The following is a 22,019-nucleotide window of genomic DNA, read 5'->3' on the forward strand; positions in this document are numbered from 1 at the left end:
AATCCAACGTTCAATGAAGTCTTATGTATAAAGAGTATACATTCCATTGAACATGTATTAAATCTATATAATCCAATCTATCCCATGTCGAATAAATGCCAACAATCTGAAGTCAGAGTCCATGACCTGGAATTCTAGAATGCCTTATCACGCTCCAGTAAAGATGTCAGAAATCGGTCGTGTTTTGTTCCAGCGAATTGGACCAGGTTTTAATCTACGGTTTCATTCGACGATAATGTATAGCAGAGTATAAATCATGTACAATTTTCTTGTTAAATGCCAGAGATACATAGCCGTTGCAATTCAGTTCAAACAACATTAAAACACTGTGTTACCATATACAGTAATAACGCATGATAGAGCATCACTACATTGTATATAACTAAAACAAAAACGCAAAAATAAAGTTGCAAACATATATTTAGTACCAGTTTTATTCATTTTTTCCCATGCTTCCGTTCAATTTCCAAAGAAGACTTGCTTTGGAGCCCCTACATATACAACGTGCATTTAATAGGGAACTTTGCAGTCACTGAAAGAATGTTGTGACATTTTGGTCATGGCCGTAAACACAACAATTTACATCAGTGAATAACACACACTTCATCTTATATTGAAATCGTCAGCGTATTTCTGTTTTCTTCAGCAGTCATGCAGAAAAATGGGGGGGGGGGGTAATTTTGCGTACTTTTACCCAAGGTACCTTCCAACTCGTTTTCCATGATAAAGAAACGTACTTTCACCCAAGGTACCTTTCAACTCGCTTTCGGGCATTGAAATATAAAGAATTTGCATCATACCTGTCGTAGAAAGTCATTACACACAACAAAGTGTCCAGATTGTATCTACAACCTAATTAGCAACAGGTGGTTTAGCAGACTCCAAGGTTCGACAAAACTTCATTACTTTTTACATTGGGTGAAGTTGTACGATAGTTTCACTCGCTGCATTCAACGTGTTTCCTGGCACAGTAATCACGATGAACATATCAAACATATCAACATCTACCCAAACGTCGCTGATTGAAAGTACGGTAGAATACACTACTACTACTACTATTGACGGTATTTCAACGGTCAACGAGACTAGTACTGAACCTGATCCGTGTCTCCCGGATGACCCGTTTACGTATACCTTTTACCAAGGTAAGAATATCTGCCCATAAATTGTAGATAGACACGTGTCAGGCGTTGTGCTTCTATATAACAAGCCTACAATTGATGATGGGGTTGATCAGAACAGACAACGCCTATAGTTGGATATGTCAAATAGTTCAGTCTGAGCAGCTAAATGTCGCTCACCCTAAGTCTTGAAGAGTGAAAGTCTGAAACCAGATTTGCCAATATAGGGTTATATAGGGGTATTCTTTGGACTCAGAATATTCGAATCAGACTAACTAACAAAAATTGATTGGGACTATTATGTTGTTGTTTTTATTAAACTGGTTTTATCGCTATATTCTAGACCATCCGGAAAGATCTACGAATCTAAAATCAAACATGACGGTTGATTTCACGCAAAACTATGACAAACTGACACAAGATACTGGTATTTTCTGTCCAACTAATTATTCGATTTACAATGAAGGGATACTAAATATGTATGTAAACTTGCTAAAATTTGCTGCAGGGCTTCGTTGCTTCGCTGGAATTCTGTGCACCATTCCACACATGCGATAATTTAACAGTCTTACCAAACACATTCGTCTTCTATCGTTGAATGAATAGCTTGTGGCTTATTATATGTGTGGTACAAACAATACCGCTTCATGCAGGTGGACAAAATGTCAAATTAATTGCCCATGACTGCTAAAGTAGCTATTTGCGTTATAAATCTTCTACGGTATAGCATTCCAGTTTGACGACAGAATCTATACTTACGAATTCGCTCCGTTGTGGGCCTGTAGCTAACAACGACGTCACCAAAACTGGTGCAGAACGATGTTGGATAGATTGCACACTGTGTACATCTTGTCTTACATTCTATCCTCCTAATCTCAACAATTCGCTCCTTCATGAATCACACAATACGTACGAAAAAGTGCTAAGTATACATTAAAATGTGACAGCTTCAGCCATGATGTTTGGTTTGACGAAACCATTTTCAATTGTGGGTGTCACGCTATGTATATTACTTACAATACTTTAACCCTTTTCATTTTACAGAAATGTCAACATGGAAAATTGTGATATTATCTCTCTTAACAGCACTGACTACAATCACCATTGGTATATTCGTTGAAGCTATGTTTTTTGTACAAAAGAATCTACCAACCAAACGTAGGAGGGCGCACGTCACCTGGATCCTTGGAATGTATCCCGTTAGTTCAAATTTGTTACTAGGCTTTCTGTTATTCCAGCATGAGCCTTCCATCAGATTCCCTTGCCAATTTTTAAGTGAAATATGAGTTAGGCTAAATTTAGAACTTTTAAAATAGACTGGGTTTGCATTTTAGTTATTTGCACAATATGGGTAAGCTGTGTACTGTTACATTGAACTACTTAAATCTTAATACTTCCTGCAGTATGAAATCCAATGAATTATTCAGCCATTTTGTAGAGATATGTTCATTCATGAAAAATACGTATTTCTCACATACCGTGTTTTAATTCATTCAAGATACATTCCATTACGTCGCTGCTGGCCATTTATGTACCAAGGGCCCATTTTATAGCATCAATCCATGCATCACTGTAAGTATTGCATTCTATTATTCTCAGCTCAGTTATGATGGATGTATGTATTGAAGGTTATGAATGACTCGATGACAACTATGAAAACACTTCAATGTTTCTCAAAATTGCCATACCAAGTCGAATCATTTCAAATTTTTTCAATTGTTTTTCCTTACCGAAATTAACTTAGTCAAGGTACGTCTTCAAGAAATTGTTATTGTTATTGTTGTCACTGCTCTTTCTATTGTCGCATTATTAATGACGACGACGATGATGACGATGATGATGATGATGATGATGATGATGATGATGACTCCATATTGGAAAGACGTGTGAAAAAGTCGCTCCGTATATTCGTCAATTTGCGTCATCTTGTTTAGCTCATCGGACAATAATCGTCAACTATAAACTCCTAACATAACATTTTCTCTCATCTAAAAAGTCAAAAGGGAATTTTTGGATAGTGATTGGAGAGATTTTCGTGGATCCAATTCCAGGGGCTCGTGGTGGGTGAACAAAGCCAAGATGGCCACCCGAGCCACAAGCCAACTCCCTACGTTATTCGCCGGTCTAACCAGGAAACATGCCATCAAGTGTGAACCAATAGACGGAGTCCCTGTCGAGACATTTCTCAAGGCAGTAGCCGAAGTAACCGGTCCAGGTAATATCAAAGCAGCTTCAAGAGCCCATGGATCAGTTATCGTTTATTTAAACTCTGTAACCTGGGTGGAAACCATTTGTATTAATGGCTTACAAGTAGGTGGCTACACAAGTTATGTTGAACCACTGGTAAAACCGGCAACGAAAATAGTGGTATCTGGAGTTCCACCTTTTATTCCGAACGAACTTATAGAACATGAATTGTCAAGATTCGGAAAACTCGTCAGTGGAATCAAAACAATCCCGCTCGGATGCAAAGACGAGAAACTAAGACATGTACAATCCTTCCGTAGACAAGTGTTCGTCCTACTTGACACCGACCTGCGTGGATACATAAACGGACCAACCACCATTGAATTTGAAGGTAAAAACCACACAATATATCTATCAACCGACGAAATGAGATGTTTCAAATGTAATCAAACAGGACATATTCAGCGAAACTGTCAACAAGGACAATCAATACAAGATAACGATAACACAAATACCGCAAATCAAGATGGCAACCAACAAAGCGTAAACAACAATAACACGCATACCGATACTACTGTCCAACCTGTTGACATCACAACAGAACCAATGGACGTTAATCAACCACCTGTAAACAAAACAACTGAACTGACCGCAAACGAGGCTCAACAAGACAACATCACAACAGAGCCCATGAACATAAGTCAACTTGCTACAAATGAAAACACCGTTCCGACCGCAAAAGGTGGAAAAGCAAACAACGAAACAACTCCAAGAAACACCGATACAAATGAAGAAGACAGAAACGATACACCAGAAAAGCATACTGCCCAGAACACAACAAAACCACAAAGAACCGAAACAGTTAACAGCCTTGTCGATCAAAACAACGTAACGCAGCACAATACGAACACTACCGTCGAAGAGAGGGTACTAACCCCTCCTCCACCTTTCCCTCCTTCTCCAGACCTCAATTTCTCCATCGCATCACCTGTTTCAACTCCGGACCCGACACCATCCTTCCAACTATCCGGACTTACACCGCTACAGTCACCTTCGCAAACATTAGATAGCCAGAGTATCTCGTACTCACCACTAGACTCCACTCTCAGTGAATCAACGCAAGAAAGTACAGATACACCAATGAATGAAATCGACGATAACGAATCGGTCATGTCAGACATATCAGACACGTCAGCAAGCTACGGAATATCAGCAAAGTCAATAGAAGAATTCCTGACAGAAATAAAACACTCCAAAAAATTCATCGAACAATGTACTGATTTCGATCCTAACCTCAAAGACCTCGCAAAAAATCTACTTCATTACCGTTCTACACAGCCCCTCACAACTGCCACTAAAGCACGGATCTATAAGCTCGTAACAAAAATAAAATTACACTTGAGAACAGTCGGAAAAAAAACAAATGTTAAAGACTCTCTACCATCAGCATCTTCGAACTGATAAGACACTTCCTCTATACAGCACTTATGATGGCGCTCCTATCGTGTGTGACACTAAATACACGTGGATGTCGCGACTCAATGAAACGATACAAAATATTCGAACACTTGAAACAGTCCAATCAAGCAGATTTCTACCTCCTGCAAGAAACGCACACCAGCATAAATGAAGAAACCACCTGGCCCCTAGTATGGCGTGGAAAATGTTTTCTTTCCCATGGCACCAACAACAGTGGAGGCGTCGCAATTCTATTTCATCCGAACACAAAAATAGACATTATCAAAAAAACAGAAATTATCCCAGGCCACCTACTACACATCCATGTTAAAGTCAACGATACAGTTATCAATATAATAAACGTATATGCTCATACAAACGCCAAAGAACGATTACATTGCTTTGCTCGCCTTAACACAGTGTTATCAAGTCTAAATGAAGATCTGATTATTCTAGGAGGCGATTTTAACTGCACCCTCAAGCCGGAACTCGATAGACTTCATTGCGCGGATTCAGACCGCCATACAGTTCGTGCCCTCAGTAACATCGTAAATAAATACAAACTTATTGACAGTTGGCGTCACTACCATGGAAACGATCGAAACTACACTTGGCACAAAAATGAATCGAAAGCACGATTAGATCGGATCTATATAAACAAGTGGATGAAAACCCGAATCAAAACAGTCTCTATCCAGAACTCTACACTCGCCTTCTCCGACCACTCTCTTGTAAAAGTGACAATATCACAGAAACAAATAAACAAACGAAGCCCACTCTGGTGTCTCAATACCGAAATCCTAACACATGAACAGTACCATGAAATCATTACGTATTTCTGGGTGAACTGGCAAAAGGAAAAGGTCAACTATAAGGATATACTCACCTGGTGGGAAATTGGAAAACTGAAAATAAAATTGCTGACTCAACAATATTGCATATCAAAACGCAATGTACATAAACAGAAAATAGCTCAGCTGGAACGTGATACACAACACCTTGAACAAAGATTGCATAATGACAATAGCCTAATCAATGAATATAATGAAAAGAAAAAAGTCCTGATTGAACTTGTCAATTACGAAAGTCGAGGAGCAGCTGTCCGGGCCCGACATACAATTCTCAATGACAGTCAAGTTTCTAGCAAATTCATGTTTGCCCTTGAACGAGAAAGAGGAAAAACTAGACCAATTGTACACCTCAAACGTAACGACAATACAATCACTGAAGATCCAAAAGAAATCCGTGACATTATTTACAGTTTCTACCAGGAACTATATACACCCGAACCAGTCGACCTAACATCACAAAACACAATTCTCAATAATTTACCACAAATAAACGAAGAAGATCGCGAATATCTGGATAGCGAAATAACTTTTGCAGAATTCACCCATGCAGTTACTTTACTCTCAACAGATCGTTCCCCAGGAATAGATGGATTACCAAACGAATTCTACAAAACTTTCTGGTCGCTAATAGGCAAAGACGTGCACTCTGTACTCACCCAATCACTCAAAAACGGTCAACTGCCACTTTCTTGCCGTAGAGCCATTATAAGTCTGCATCCAAAAAAGGGGGACAATACCAGAGTTAAAAACTGGAGACCCATAAGCCTGTTATGCAGTGATTATAAAATTCTTGTAAAAACACTCTCACTACGACTCCGTTCAGTCATCTCAACAATCATACACAAAGACCAAACTTGTGGCATTCCAGGCCGACTGATCTTCGACAACATCCATTTACTTCGAGACAGCATTTCTCTTGCCAACGAAAACAATACCTCGCTTGGAATCCTCGCCCTTGACCAAGAAAAGGCATTCGATCGCGTCCACCACGGCTACCTGCAAAAAACACTTGAATCATTCGGATTTGGACCTCGTTTCACAAATTTCATCAAAGTCATATATACAGACATTCAATCTCTCATTCGCATCAACAGTACACTAACAGCCCCTTTAAACATTAAACGGGGAATTAGACAAGGATGCTCTCTCTCAGGACAACTCTACATAATTGCCCTCGAACCACTCCTACACAAAATAAGAAACGCAAGCGGTATCACAGGACTATCAATACCCGTCATTCCAAATCACACTTCATATCTGTCAGCCTACGCCGATGACGTTGAAATCTTGCAAACCAAAGATGAAGACTTCCACAGATTAAAAACCTGTCTCTCCGAATACGAAAAGGCCTCTAATGCCAAAGTAAACTATGAAAAATCTGAAGGACTGTGGGTAGGGAACTGGCGCCAACGAATTGATAACCCACTCGGAATAAAGTGGAACCCAAATGGACTTAAACTTCTAGGTGTATACCTAGGAAACAGCGAACAATATAATCGAAAGAACTGGACCGAACTAATCGACATCACAGAAAGTAAAATTAAGAAATGGTCGGCGTATGCCCCATGCATGTCATACCAGAAAAGAGTACTCATCATAAACCAGATCATCTCATCCAAACTTCTCCACAGACTTAACTGCACTACTCCAAGTAAAGACACTGTTTCATATATTCAAACTCAATTCTTACGCTTTGTCTGGCAAGGTCGTCACTGGATTCCGATCGAAACAATGTGCTTACCACTTTCCAAGGGCGGACAAGGACTTACTCACCTTTCAACCCGCCTAACCTCACTACGCCTCGGACACATCCAACGATACCTCTACCACGATCATCTTCACCCATGCTTTTCATTCATGGACTACTTCCTCAACAAAGTTGGCAACCTACACTACAAAAAGCAACTATTCCTCACAACCGGCGTAACTCTTAACAAAACACGTATACCAAAATTCTATATCGAATTGTTACATTGTTGGAACGCAATAGACAAGATCCGAAAAGGAGAACCAGAAACCTTTTCAGATATTCTAAACGAGCCGCTGTTCTATAACCCACTTATACTACACCCATTACGTTCGTCGCCATTCTCATTGACCCACTTCATAGACGCAGGCATTACAACAATAAAAGACCTCATCAATATAGAAGAAAAACGTTGGCTAACCTCATACGACCTCAAGGACACTGTAAACATTAGATCCGAACGCATCTTAAATCTCACAATCAAGACTACTCACCAGGCAATACCAATCAAACTGAAAACAATAATTCACAACCACTTAGAAGACTCCCCACATGTAAATGTTGTAAATACACAGTATTCAATTGAACTCCATCATTCACCGGAACTCAACCTGGCACTGTATAAACTGGAAAAAGGTGCCATTTATAAATACCTGATCTTGGCACAACACGCATTAAAGCTACCGACCAGATTAGATACCGTATGGAGAGATATCCTCAGTCTACCAGATTCCATAAAACCCAATTTCAAAGCTTGCTATTACCCACCAACAATACAAAGAGAGGGAGACCTACAATGGCGTATCATGCACGGTGCATACACAACTGGTACATTCCTACACAACGCGGGCTTCCGACCAGACTCAAACTGTCCGCTTTGTGAAGAACAAGATTCCCTATCTCACATTTTCCTGGATTGCTTACATATTCAACAGCTTCTGGATTTTATAACTACAATCTCATCACATCTTACCAACGACAATCAAACTACACCAGCGTCATGGTTCTTCATAAACCCACCGAAGAAAAACAGCACCTTTATCAGCAAAAATGCCCTTCTTCTATTCGTCCATATCACATCTACAGCGAAGCTATCGATCCATCTTGCCAGATGATGATGATGATGATGATGATGATGATGATGATGATGATGATGATGATGATGATGATGACGGTGAAATTCAAAATGAATACACTTTAATGAAGTAATTCAGTACAGTGAGAAAACACATATCATCTGTCCCCTTGTTTCTTTCATCAGATACTTTTCTGTGACGATATACCGATTTGTTATCCTTATATTTGATTACTATGGGGGTTTTGAAGCAGCCGTGGCTTTACTGGACGGCGAGGAAACCACAATAGCCAACCCCCCACTACTTTGCTGTTGTCCGTGTCTGCCTCCCTTCAAACTTACCAGGTAATATTTATCATGCATATGGTGTTCTTTTAGCAGACAGAAAGGAGGGGAGAGAGGGGGTAGAGGGAGGGTGGGAAGGAGGTGAGTGGAAGATGGAGGATGGAGGGGGAACAGACAGAGGTAGAAAAACATACATCCTGGCAGACAGAAAGAGAGACATATGGACAGGGACAGACTGGGGGGACGTAGACGGAGAGATACCTCAGGCTACATTTCTCGGTATATTTGCTTCATATAGATGGTGAAATTGTATTGTGGTCACGATCTGTTTGTATCTCCCTAAATGTTTATATTCATCTCCGCTTACTTATCCTACACAGAAAGCTGCTGTTGTTCATGAAGCGACTGGCTATGCAAGTTGCATTAATTCGTCCCATGGCACTTTTAATAGCCGTAGTGTTATGGACCGATTCGAAATATTTACCGGGGCAGGTAAGCAGTTACTCACATCAGAAATCTGTACACTTTCATTTGGTGCTGGATTTTAATTTGATTGAGCTAATTACTCACATCATCATCATCATCATCATCATCATCATCATCATCATCATCATGTTGCGTTTTTGTGTTGTCGAATTGCAGATAACTTCTAATGGCGCGTATGTCTACCTGAACACGGTATCTGTGATATCAACATTACTAGCCATGTATGCACTCGTCACCATATACAAGGCGTCCAAAGAACCACTCCGGGGATTCAATATAAGCAAGAAGTTCATGATAGTACAGCTGTCCTTAGTCCTCGTCAACGTTCAGCATCCATTCCTTGGTATACTAGTCTCAACTGAGGTTATCAAATGTATTGATCCAATCAACAGCCAGACTAGGGCCAATAGTAAGTATTAAATGTAGATAGTGGTGGAACGCAACACTTCAATTTATTGTGAATAAAACAATTTGTTTCTCGACAAGCTTTTACTTCTATTTCAATATTGCATGTGATTTTGATCTTTGTACGTTGAGGAGGTGATTGACTTTCGCAATGTTCGAGGGCAGGAGGTATAGATAGACAGACAGACAGACAGACAGACAGACAGACAGACAGACAGACAGACAGACAGACAGACAGACAGACAGACAGACAGACATGGGAAATGTTTACAGACTACCACTTAGTTACAATAACTGCTCTAATAGATGCCTGTCTCTCTTCTCTTCTACAGTACTCTACAACATGCTAATTGTGATAGAGATGTTCTTCATTTCTATGCTAGCAGTCTTCGTATTCCGTACACGAGCAGGTAACATGAGACATCTCATCTCCAAACCTTCTCTGTGGCTGAAACAGAAGGGAACAGAAGAACAGGAAATGATACAGGTGACGATCGCTGTTCCCAACAACAACGTACACACTGAAGGCACTATTTATGAACGTAGAGCTTCGTTGTTTGAATATGCTCTAACGCATGCAGAGGTCACAAAAGTGTGAAGGGCTTTAACTGATGACCGGATATGATTGCTTATATGAAATAATACTTGTAATTATGATAACGATCAAAAAAAATTAGTAACAAATCACGACCTGGATAAATGTACAAGAAGTAATATCCAGAGAATAGAATAGAATATAATATAATATAATATAATAGAATAGAATAGAATAGAATAGAATAGTATGGCATAGAATAGAATAGAATAGAATAGAATAGAATAGAATAGAATAGAATAGAATAGAATGGCATAAACCATATATAACTTACACAAGACACATTATATTTCATTTACATAATACATCCACTGGGTAAGCTACCAAACACAAATGTCAAAAAACACGAGATTTTAAATTATGTAAGAATTCTTGGTTTGCCTTAACTACGTGCCTTCTTTAACGACAGTGCTAAATCCGCATTGTTTCCATGGTTTCAGACTAGTGGTTGTATATTTCAAATTGTATGTCACATTTTTAAAAAAATAGCGAACTTTCGTAACCACTTTTGACACCAAGGTAATCCCTGAAGGAAGACAGTGTCCGCCAGTCAGTTACATGTCGTTTAATAATTAAAAAACTACGGTATAATAATTCATAATACTTCCAAGTCTGTACTTGTATTCAATAAAAAGCTAATCCTTGTAGAGGACTATAGTCAAATTTTCTAATATTACTTTTCAAACCAGTTCTGTTATTTAAATTCGGGTAAAGTTTTGTGAAGTTTTTAGTAGCCAACTTGTTAAATGCACTGTATATCAGTATTATACATCTATATTTTTATATGGACAAGATTTGAAAGTTTTTTGAAAACCATGCAGACTTTTGGCGGTGAAATATGTTGTACGAGTGTTTTATTATAAAGTGTCATTAGGAGTCCTTCCTTACTCATTTCATTGATTGAGGGATTGAGATTCAGGGGTGTGTATAACCTTTCACTTACACTATTTATGGATTTTTAGATTCTAAATTTGTTGTAAATCCAGTTATTTTTTGATGTTTTTTTGTTGCACATGTTGTAAATGTGAATATTAAGCCATAATTAGCATATTCATGGTATGACTTGTATACTCGTGAAAGTGGTGTATGGATATGTATATAACTAGCGAAATTTGTATTAATATATTCATATATTTGTTTGTGACTCCACTATACAATGGCGGTTTTGAAGAATTAAAATTAATGTTTGATTTTGTACGGTTATTAATTCGAATAAAAATAAAGTCCATTACTATTTACAAGTCAACTTATCGATGATAACATCAGCGGTCAGATGTCATTGTGTGGGATGGTAGTTATATCAACTGGTGCACATTAATTGTCGACCTTTGACAAGCATCTCATTTGATTTGACATACAACATTCTCATTTCAGATTTACGTGCATTGCAGCAAAGACGACCCAAGTCTTAAAACATAGTTGGCCATAAAACCATGCATGTAAGGGTTGACACCTTCTAGAACAACTTTTTGGCAGAAAAAACATTTCAATTTTGTACGATTTAATGTTTTTATCAATTTGCATATGCGTAAAATAGAATAATTTCGTAAACATTCATTTATTCTATAGATAAAAGCATATCAACTTCCACATATATCATTGTATGCAGTGGAAAGTTACTATTGACCAACATGGTGGAAATTTGTTGACAATGAGCACTATAAAACCTTAGAAAGTGATGAATGGCCCTTTATGTGAAACTATAGTCGCATACATAAATCATATGATGTCATCGGTTGCTATGGGTATGAGAACAGGGGTTTCATTTTGATGATGATATTGCATACAACCTGTTTTAATCTAGGGAATGGTTTAAATTACAGTTGCACAAGTCTGCAGTGTACCAGCTTGGGTCTGATGTACGTTGGCAATTCTCTTTTGGTCGGTTTTCACTACTGAAGGTTAGACAGGTCTATACTGTCATGCTTTTTGGAAATCTTGAAACAAATACGTTGACGTAAATATGGCATGCCTCCTGACGCCATTCTGTTTCTCGATGACTTTCAAAATTATGATTTCATGAAAAAAAATGAGCAAGGTTAAGATCAAACAAACACTTTATATTATTCACCCTATGACGTAGTTACATACCTATACACCTGAATAATGTACAATACAGTTACCATACATCTTTTGTTTTATCCAGAGCAAATTTAACTATGACATCTTAAAATGCGATTTTGTTTGTCAAATAACTACATTACCCCGGCTACGCAGTTTGCTTTCGTCCACTTGTACTTTGAGTTTTGCAACTGAAATGTCATACTAGTTCGTATTGTTCGTACTGATCACTAGTGGAGTCTTATTTCTGCCAGTAGTTACCGTCACTACCATATAGATATACAATTACTTGAAAACTAAGCCACGGGCTGTTACATGTAATCACATTCATAAATGTACACTCATATCAACCGGTATAGTTGAGGATGAAATAGACGTAAACCACACCATATCCCATCACTCTATCCTGCTAGTTCCGTGACTTTTGCACGTAGACTTTCTATCAGGATATAATACCATGCGTTTTCAGAATTCACTAAATATAGCACACAAAATGAAATTATACCATTGTACATTTAAATGTGTGTCATCCATCTTTGTCAATGCATGGTGTTTTTTCTATTGTTTGTATTCTGAGGTTTGTTTCAGGCTATCGTTCAGGGCAAGAAATACCGCAGCCTCGACGCAGAGGGAGTTTGGTTGACTAATTATGTAGTCAGTTTAATTTGCATAAGATTACAGGATTTGCAAGTCCCTTTCATTTCAATGTTGACAAAGTTGTGCAATGGTCCGTTCTATACTGTATGTGTTTACACTGTCACTTTTGACCTATGTCGACGGTGTAACGGAGACCCAGGTTACACAGTGAAGTTTTTGCTAGCATCCCATCATATTTCATACACACAAGGTAGCGTGGAGTGTGGATACATTATGGCAGACACAATCTTAAACACTGCAATGGCGAGTAAAGTGAATGACAGCACAACCGACACAACAGGTATAAATGCTACTACCGAAGCCTCGTATCCACTTTGCTCCATCGACGATCCGTTCTCCTACCAAATATTTCAAAGTAAGTAACATGCTAGACTTTCAAATTGCAATGGTGAAAGTACGGCTACATGCATGTACATGGTTTTGAGTCTAAACATGATTCATTATTTCCCATACTTTGTTTCATACGGTGTAAACAAATCAATACTGTTTTTAGACGAATGATGGCATCACCTTTTACCTACATGCAATTGACAAGGTACACAAGTGATGGTGACAGGAAGTAGAAACTAAGTTACAATATCACCCGTTCTTGTGACACAAGAGATCGGGACAAAAACACGGGTTGTGCTACTTTTTGCAATCATGATTGCATTTGCAAGTGTTAACATCATGTCTATGCAAATTGAAACCAATTTCAGTTTCTGTAGAGATCCATTGTAGGCCTTCAAATTTGTGAAAAGTTTTTGTTTAATCGTTTACATAAGCTCTTTGTCAGACCGGGGACTATGGTGGCATACACCCTAAGATAACAATGCCTAGATTCCATTTAGCTTTATATATAGCAGCGGAATTGCATCGACATATTAACAAACGGGTCGTAAAGACTAACACGATCAGCTGTCTGATCAGCTGTGAGAATTCATCTTCTTCTGAGATTGCTCTAAAAGTACTGAAGTGTTCAGGATAAGCAACCAAACGTTCCAGTCACTTATTGATAGGTATCAAAGTTCAACTACTTGTGTCAGATGTTTGAAAGTTGTTGATATCAGAAATTGATATGTTGACAGTCTACGTGTATAATATCACTGTTACGATTAACATAATAATATTAAAACAGGGTGGTGTTTTTTTATTTATATATGCATCACACAACAAAGAATACACATACAAGCAGGGAAATTAAATTCACACAATTACAAGATAAGAAAGAGACGAATGTTATGTTCTGAAACTATGCGACTGAGGACTGGCAAAATAGCAAAAGCTGTGCGTATCAGTGGCCAGTTCGCATTTAGAGAGATTACGTGTTTTGCAATCAAACTGATTTCATATCTACTAGTGGTGACGACAACGAAACACTGACTGTCTATTGTGAGTTAGCAACATACCTTATCAGAAGACTATTGAATTTATTTTTACTATTTATAGATATTAATAAATATGGTATCTTATTTCAAATCTTAGCTAAATGATAGCTAAAGGAGAATTGGCTACGTCTAAAGCGTCTGAAATTCCTTCAAGGACATGCGAATTTGTCATATATCTTATAGTCAGAGAAACAATGTTGGTAAATTTCCTAAATATAAATCATGTATAAATCACCCAACCTGACAGTTAAATTATTCATATACTAGTATTTCCAAAATATTTAGAAGTCTAAAGAAGGGGTTCACTTGGTGTCTGAAACGGACTAAAAGTTACAAGTCCAACCATTTTCTTCAAAACACTGTGCACAGGTAGTAAAGCTGTGGGGTAGGTGCTGCCCCATACCTCTAGACAGTATGAAATATGGGGAAGAATTGAGGGAATACATTGACAGTACAACAAATCCAAGATGTGCTTTGGGACAAATTTAAAGTAACGAAGTTTAGCGATAAGACCATTTTTGCACTAATCATAGCACAGAATATCGTCACGTCTATTGCAAACTTAGTTAAGATGAACAAATGTAGCAGAGATTGTAAAGTGGTAAGTTGTACTGCAAATAAGAGCCTCACAATTTACAAAATGACTGTATTCACAAACTGTGGTTGAAAAGAGACAAGTTAATATAAATAATTTGTACCCCAATAGAGGGTTGGTTTATTGGCGTAAAAGTAGAGGAGTCTCATTCATGTTGATTTAAGCAATCAGTTCTTTGATTGACATTATTCATGAATATTCATTTTCCAAATGTAAAAGTGTAAGTGTATGTGTTTGTTGACAATCGTTGTATACATCAAATAGTGGAGGTAAAGTCAACTTCCATGCCTGTACTTACACAACCCGTTCTCTATACATTCCCCATCACACCAGGTTTTTTTTTCACTGTAAGCCTGTTAGATATTAAATACAACTTATGCGTCTCAAAAATATTGATAAATGCTGTTTTGTCCATATGTTCACATCAACCATTTCGTTTTCAAAGAGAAGTGATCCCATCGAGGATTTCAGAAAAACTTTCGTACATATGGTTATTTGATAATATAATATAACAGAAAGCAATAGAGATGTACAAAAAAAAACAATCAAAGCCCAATGAAAATTACCCTAAGTTCAGTTTTCTTTATAGGATAACTTTACTGGTCAGGATATGCCACAGGTTGTTGTTTTTTTGTTCGTTGTGTCATTTACTATTAGGTTTAGTTACGATCGGGGTAGATAACAAGTGTCAATATTTTCACCAGAATTTACTCCAAGCTCCTTACTTCTTCCACGAACTTGCAGCAGTTGAAGAATGGAAGACCAACTTCTACCAAAATCTCAAAATCACTTGAGAAGAAATCTTTTATTTCATCCATACTTAATGTTCATGGACAAAGTATGGAGCTCGGAGTAAATTCTGCTGAAAGCATTGGCACTTGTTATCTATCCAGATAAAGTTAACGTAATCCGTAATACACACAGGAATAGCGGATGTTTGTTTGATGACATTAATGTGTTTTGAACATTCGCTGAACTTTTACTTTCACAGATTGTTTACTAAGTTCATCACGTTCAAAGTCCTTGTTTGTATATATCAACACAAAACATTGTTATAAATACCCCGTAATGTATAAACACTTCGTTAAAATGTTAACCTATAAGAGGTTGACTTAAAATATTCACCGTAGAGGACACTCTTTCAATCGCTCCCAAGCGTGGCCAACGACAACGAACTTGTCAATCAACACTCTGTGTAAACCACAGGGGCGTGTAATATTTCATAGATTGTTGTTTTCCAGGTCTACAGACTAAATATAACAACCTTTTGATTAATATATATTCCTACATGTAAGGGGAAGAGACAAGGTAATATTTCTTCGTAGTATAGAGATTGATACATTTGTAGCAGCAAGATTCGTACGATATTTTCCTAAGAAAATATAAACGACATTCTAAGCAATAAGAAAACAACAATCTATGAAATATTACACGCCCCTGTGGTGTAAACGGTGGCCAGTACACGTCATGTTGTTCAACCGTAATCAGGCTTGTCGTTCAAAAAGAAAAGGGGTATCTGATTTGATAGCACGAAACGTTGGTATCTTACAGACGATGTATTTCAGTGGTGGACAAACCGACAGGTATCTTCCTATGGGTGACAATGTATTTTATTTTCGCCACTAGGTTTATATTTTATCGAAAGCTAGTGATTATCTTGGTGATTATATTTCTCGTAAAAACATATTCAACGCTACATAATGGTTTATCTCCTAATATTTATTTTTAATGTGATGGTTACTAGCGGGTTACTACACTCTTACGGTTCAAGAATGACATAAAATTGAACATTTTACACTGCCTTTATGCAAACTTTACAAAGCGTACTAGAATGTTATGATTTATATAATAACGAGTGATTCATGATTTAATTTGAATGGCAACACAGTACGACATAAAGATTTGATTGAGATTAACGAGTGTTAAAAATAACCTAATATGATGCATCAGATGAATTATAGTTTATAAACGTTTTAGAACATAATAATTCATAAAAAATTCAATTGTGTTCGAATTCAAACATGAAACTTTACAATAATTATTTCTTCGTACATTTTTTTTCAGATATTTCGGATGGTAGAATTGTGCTGCTCACATTGGCATGTATCTTAACTCTTCTTACCATTATTATTTTCATGGAGGCTGTCTACTTTGTACAAAAACACCTACCAACGTCATCAAGACGAATACATATCATTTGGATCTTAGGACTCTTTCCAGTGAGTGACGACATGCTAGCTAATTTACATATCCAGCTTACTAATTTACATATGCCTTTAAACACACTCAGTGGGAATTTTGGTTTCTCTAAATATAAAACTTTGATTTGATTTTGATCTTGTGCAGGATGTTATAACACGGTTCTTTTTTACATCCAACAGGCGTACTCCTTCACATCGTTGTTAGCTCTGATGGTACCAAGATCGCACTTCATTGCTTCTATTCACTCTTCACTGTAAGTATATGTAATGAGTGGCTTATTCAAAACTTCTCATCACACAAGAATTAATAACCATAAGACGATAAAATGTAGCACTCATGGTAAGAATTTTGTTGAACCTGACGAAGTTTTTGTTTCAGTCTCGTGATTTCCATTGTAAATGTATTTCGTGTACAGTAAATGAACGTGAGGAGCAAATCCAGTTACTGGACAATTTACAGAACAATTCACATCCGTGTCAGATCCGGCCATTTCTATCTTCATACTTGAAATCAACTTTGCATATTGAGAGTCCATACAAAGGTATGAAATGTCTCACTGCTCTATTTATGCTAATATTTCTCTGCCATTTTGTTCATTCACCTGAAAATTGACATTGCTTCGCAATACCTGTTACTATGACAACATTTTCCACTTGGCAAAACCTATATTCTCCATTTATTTTGTTTCCATGAAGGTACCTATCGGTAGCATTATATAGCTTTGTACTTCTTATCTTTGACTACTATGGTGGTTTTGATGCAGCTGTTGTGATACTGGCCGAGGAAAAAGCGTCCATAGCGGCACCACCTGTACTGTGTTGCTGTGTCTGCTGCTTACCGAAAGTTAAAGTTACAAGGTAAACTGTCTAACATGACAAAAAAAACTGTAATTACAAACTCTTGTGTGATTTGGTAAGAACGTGGTCTATCATAAACATTGTTGAATGTATGATCTAATATCCCGTATATATATTAATTGGGTCAACATTTAAAAATAAATTTTGAGTGTTGATGCGGATGCAGGAACTGAGGACTGAAGATTCAATTCAATAATACACATTTCTGACAGCTTTGTGATTGATGTATGACGTTTATAGCATGTGTTATTCCCTCTTTAATAATCAACTACATTTTTTTTCTAAAGAACTTTCGAAATCGTTTTATTTTCGTTTACAGCAAACTTCTAAATATCATGAAACGCCTGGTATTCCAAATGGCACTCGTTGGTCCCATTGTACGCTTTATTTCATCTGTGTTATGGACAGACGGACGGTTTAAGCCTGGCAAGGTATGTTACAATGATACAACGATGTATATGGCTTGAAATACATATCGAGTAGAACTGAGACACTGTCCACGAAAACAGTCAAAATGATTTGCGCTATTCAGTTCATAGAACGACCACACAATAATTTGTCTGGCTTAGCAACTAAAGCAATTTCTGACTATCAATTTATCTAAACTTTCCATTTTTGTTACCTCACAGGTTGCATTTGACGAGGCTTATATCTATCTTAATACCATCCTCATCGTTTCATCTATTCTTGGTATCTATGGCCTTCAAGTTATCTATCGTATTTCGGAGAAACCACTCCAAGAATTCCGCATTCGGCCCAAATTTTTCTCCCTCCAAGTGACGGTGATACTTGCAAATTTACAGCATCCGCTTCTAGGTATACTTGTTACGATGAATGTCATCAAATGTGCTGATCCACTAGCCAGTGATACCAGAGCAAATAGTAAGTACATGTTAATACTTCATGTATACAGGTACAGACATACAGATGACATCAGGATATCGCCATATTGTCTACGCACACACTAACTCCCTAGCCACCTACTTTGAACATTTCAGTAATTCATGCTGTCTTATTTTTATATCTCAATGCGAACACCTAGTCATTAATTTAATATGACTTTTGCATGGGTGTTTACGAAATTTAATTTCTTATACTTCATTATTAAATTCACAAGTTGTGGTTGTTGTTTTACTTGATATATAACAAACGTTTACTGCTGAACACAGCATGATTGATATTGAGGGGAGTGTAAAAAGCTGAATTAATGTACACAAAACTCTCCTCAATCACAATCCTGCTGTGTTCAGCAATAAAGTGCTATTATCTAGCAAGTGAAACAACAACCACAACTTGCCAAATGATCAGCTTTGATCATTGTAACTGTACATGTTATGTACAGTCTTCTGGCGAACACTCCCTGTTTTAGCTCTAAGTTTTGTAATTTTTGCTTTGAGGGATGTGGGTCTGATCAGATCTATTTCAAATTCGGATTGTTCCAAATTACATCGCGGCGACACAATACAGGGGTAGTACAGTGCCTTGTACTCCATTGAATAATTGCACTTTTAAATTGGGGAAGTACACATGCACGGGCATGCAGTTCAGCAAGTCAAAATTTCCAGTGTCTTTCTATAAAACATGTTGATTTTAAAACAGAGGACAGCAGTAATTGCTGTGCTTATTCATCATACATATAATTGGTCATGTGACAACGATGTTATTTTCCTCACAAACAAAACATACATGTTTTTGTTGTTTCTGTATGATTTGACTCTAGATAATGTATTTTTTTACATTATTTCATGTCAAATAAAATACACTTTACTATACTATACTGTAACATTGTCATGTGCTGAGTATAACGACGAACTCTTTGATAGTTTTTTAAAAGTACGTTGTAAAAAGCCTGTACCAATTTCTATATATGACTCTATTTGAGTATTGAAAATGCTAACTTATTGCTGTTGTTATTTTGTTTTCAGTGTTATATGACGCCCTCATCGTCCTGGAAATGTTCCTGATATCAATCGCTGCCAGGATACTATTCCGGAGAAGAAGTGGTAACCTTGACTACCTGATCTCTAGGCCGAGTTTAAAGTTGATACAGAAAGACAATGGGGAAAAGGAAATGGGACTGATGGAAAAGAGTGGACTTGCCGGCAGCAACAACAACAGTAGATCAGACATGTTAACGGAGAAGAGCAAGACATACGACCGTAAAGCCGATTTGTACACATTCGCGTTGTCAAACGATTCCAGTAAAGTTTGATAATATCCTGGGTTATAATGGTAACTGCTCTGTAGCATTCTAACAATTTGAGTTATGTTACAACCTATTAAAGACTAGAGTAGTCGTATGTCTAGTAAAATAGAAAGTGATCGCTCCCACTGGTATTACTAGCAAATGTACAATTGCAAATCATGATAATAATTGAGGCAGACAACTTAGATGGTGATGATGCCGATGATGCCGACGATGATGATGATGATGATGATGATGATGATGATGATGATGATGATGATGATGATGATGATGATATGATGATGATGATGATGATGATGATGATGATGATGGTGGTGATGATGATGATGATGTTGATGAATATGATGATGATGGGGAGAAAAAATAAATGTATAAGATATATTCTTTATATTTCATTGTAGATATGTTGTCTGTTTCAAAAAAATCCTCTACACTATTGTAATGATAGTCCTCGGTGTTATCAGGAAAGTCAGCAAATCTACAAAATGTAAAACTTCTACCAGTCAATGGTGAAAACACATTCTGATGGTCTACGTTGACTCGCTATACCCAACTCAAAAATATCGATCACGTGAGCATCTTTCCCGGAATATCACGTGACTTCGCATATACAACCCCTGAATAAACACCGATGCGTTTGTTTTTCCATCTCTCTATAATTTGCAGCATATCTTCGTTAGAACTTCTTTACTAGGGTGGTGTTGTTATAACATGACTATACATGCCAAAACCACATACATACATACATACATACATACATACATACATACATACATACATACATACAGACAGACAGACAGACAGACAGACAGACAGACAGACAGACAGACAGACATACATACATACATACATACATACATACATACATACATACATACATACATACATACATACATACATACATACATACATACATACATACATACATACATACATACATACATACTTTGAATATTTACTATTTCGGCAATTTCGTCCTCATGTCTAAAAATATATTAAATTATCTTCACAAATTGAACTACGAGACAAGTTTTAACCCTGGCTTGGCTTATCGGTTGAATGACGAGAAGACTATAGGCATTGACATATTGTGATCAGTTGAGTGTAAAGTGTCAAAGAAATGATGAATGAAAACATGTGGTCCTAGCATACGAGATGTCAGTATTTCGTTAATCATTACCGATGACTTCATCCCTTACTTTCATCCAATCAGAGAGAAGATATGTTATGACATCATTGTTTAATAATAGCAAACCCTGCAATGTAGATATTTTCGTAAGCTTTGATTAATAAAGGCCAGGAGAAAAAGAGACATTTCCTTATTTGGATTTGTAACTGGCGAAGCATAAACCTATGTCTGTTGAGCTATGTATGTATGTATGTATGTATGTATGTATGTATGTATGTATGTATGTATGTATGTATGTGTGTATGTATGTATGTATGTATGTATGTGTGTGTGTGTGTGTATGTATGTATGTATGTATGTATGTATGTATGTATGTATGTATGTATGTATGTATGTATGTGTGTGTGATCGTGTGACCCAGTACGAGAGGTACTTGATGCACAGGCAAATCAGGATCAGTTAATTTTGTTTACTAAAACAAACAGTATATGTTTTCTTATATGTAGTCTTTTTGGATATAAGTTATAACAAAACACATACTAATTCTTGATACTGTGAAACATTCATCTAACCGAGCCTTAGTTCCCTGTGGCACACACACACACACCTGTAACTAATAGTGGTGTCTTGTTATACCCGATACTAAACGTCATTTCCTTAGATCACACCTTTATGAAAATTAACATTGTATCATCGCTATGTCATCGTATTATTTAGAAAAGTAATCAATGCGAC

The 22,019-nt window shown here is 37.1% G+C and overlaps 2 protein-coding genes across 2 annotated transcripts; both read left to right on the forward strand.

The window, feature by feature from the left end:
- The first annotated feature begins 979 nt into the window (after nucleotides 1-979).
- On the forward strand, nucleotides 980-10,213 carry LOC144445935 (organic solute transporter subunit alpha-like). The gene is made up of 7 exons (XM_078135582.1): nucleotides 980-1,145; nucleotides 2,166-2,320; nucleotides 2,620-2,693; nucleotides 8,626-8,784; nucleotides 9,105-9,216; nucleotides 9,367-9,619; nucleotides 9,948-10,213. The coding sequence occupies exons 1-7, from the start codon at nucleotides 980-982 to the stop codon at nucleotides 10,211-10,213; spliced, it is 1,185 nt and encodes a 394-aa protein (XP_077991708.1).
- Nucleotides 10,214-12,931: 2,718 nt separating this feature from the next.
- On the forward strand, nucleotides 12,932-20,363 carry LOC144453671 (organic solute transporter subunit alpha-like). Its single transcript, XM_078145001.1, has 7 exons — nucleotides 12,932-13,283; nucleotides 16,955-17,109; nucleotides 17,272-17,345; nucleotides 17,788-17,949; nucleotides 18,269-18,380; nucleotides 18,579-18,831; nucleotides 19,875-20,363. The coding sequence occupies exons 1-7, from the start codon at nucleotides 12,977-12,979 to the stop codon at nucleotides 20,159-20,161; spliced, it is 1,350 nt and encodes a 449-aa protein (XP_078001127.1). The 5' UTR covers nucleotides 12,932-12,976; the 3' UTR covers nucleotides 20,162-20,363.
- The last annotated feature ends 1,656 nt before the right edge of the window (nucleotides 20,364-22,019 follow it).

The sequence above is a fragment of the Glandiceps talaboti genome, chromosome 2 (genome assembly GCF_964340395.1).
Source record: "Glandiceps talaboti chromosome 2, keGlaTala1.1, whole genome shotgun sequence".
In the NCBI taxonomy this organism is placed as follows: Eukaryota; Metazoa; Hemichordata; class Enteropneusta; family Spengelidae; genus Glandiceps; species Glandiceps talaboti.

Excerpts from the sequence above, each read along its gene's own strand:
- LOC144445935 (XM_078135582.1), top strand. The coding sequence starts at position 980 with ATGAACATATCAAACATATCAACATCTACCCAAACGTCGCTGATTGAA. Across the intron at positions 1,146-2,165 it reads TACGTATACCTTTTACCAAG|AAATGTCAACATGGAAAATT; the intron begins GTAAGAATATCT and ends TTCATTTTACAG. Across the intron at positions 2,694-8,625 it reads GCATCAATCCATGCATCACT|ATACTTTTCTGTGACGATAT; the intron begins GTAAGTATTGCA and ends TTCTTTCATCAG.
- LOC144453671 (XM_078145001.1), top strand. The coding sequence starts at position 12,977 with ATGTTGACAAAGTTGTGCAATGGTCCGTTCTATACTGTATGTGTTTAC. Across the intron at positions 13,284-16,954 it reads CTCCTACCAAATATTTCAAA|ATATTTCGGATGGTAGAATT; the intron begins GTAAGTAACATG and ends ATTTTTTTTCAG. Across the intron at positions 18,832-19,874 it reads CAGTGATACCAGAGCAAATA|TGTTATATGACGCCCTCATC; the intron begins GTAAGTACATGT and ends TTTTGTTTTCAG.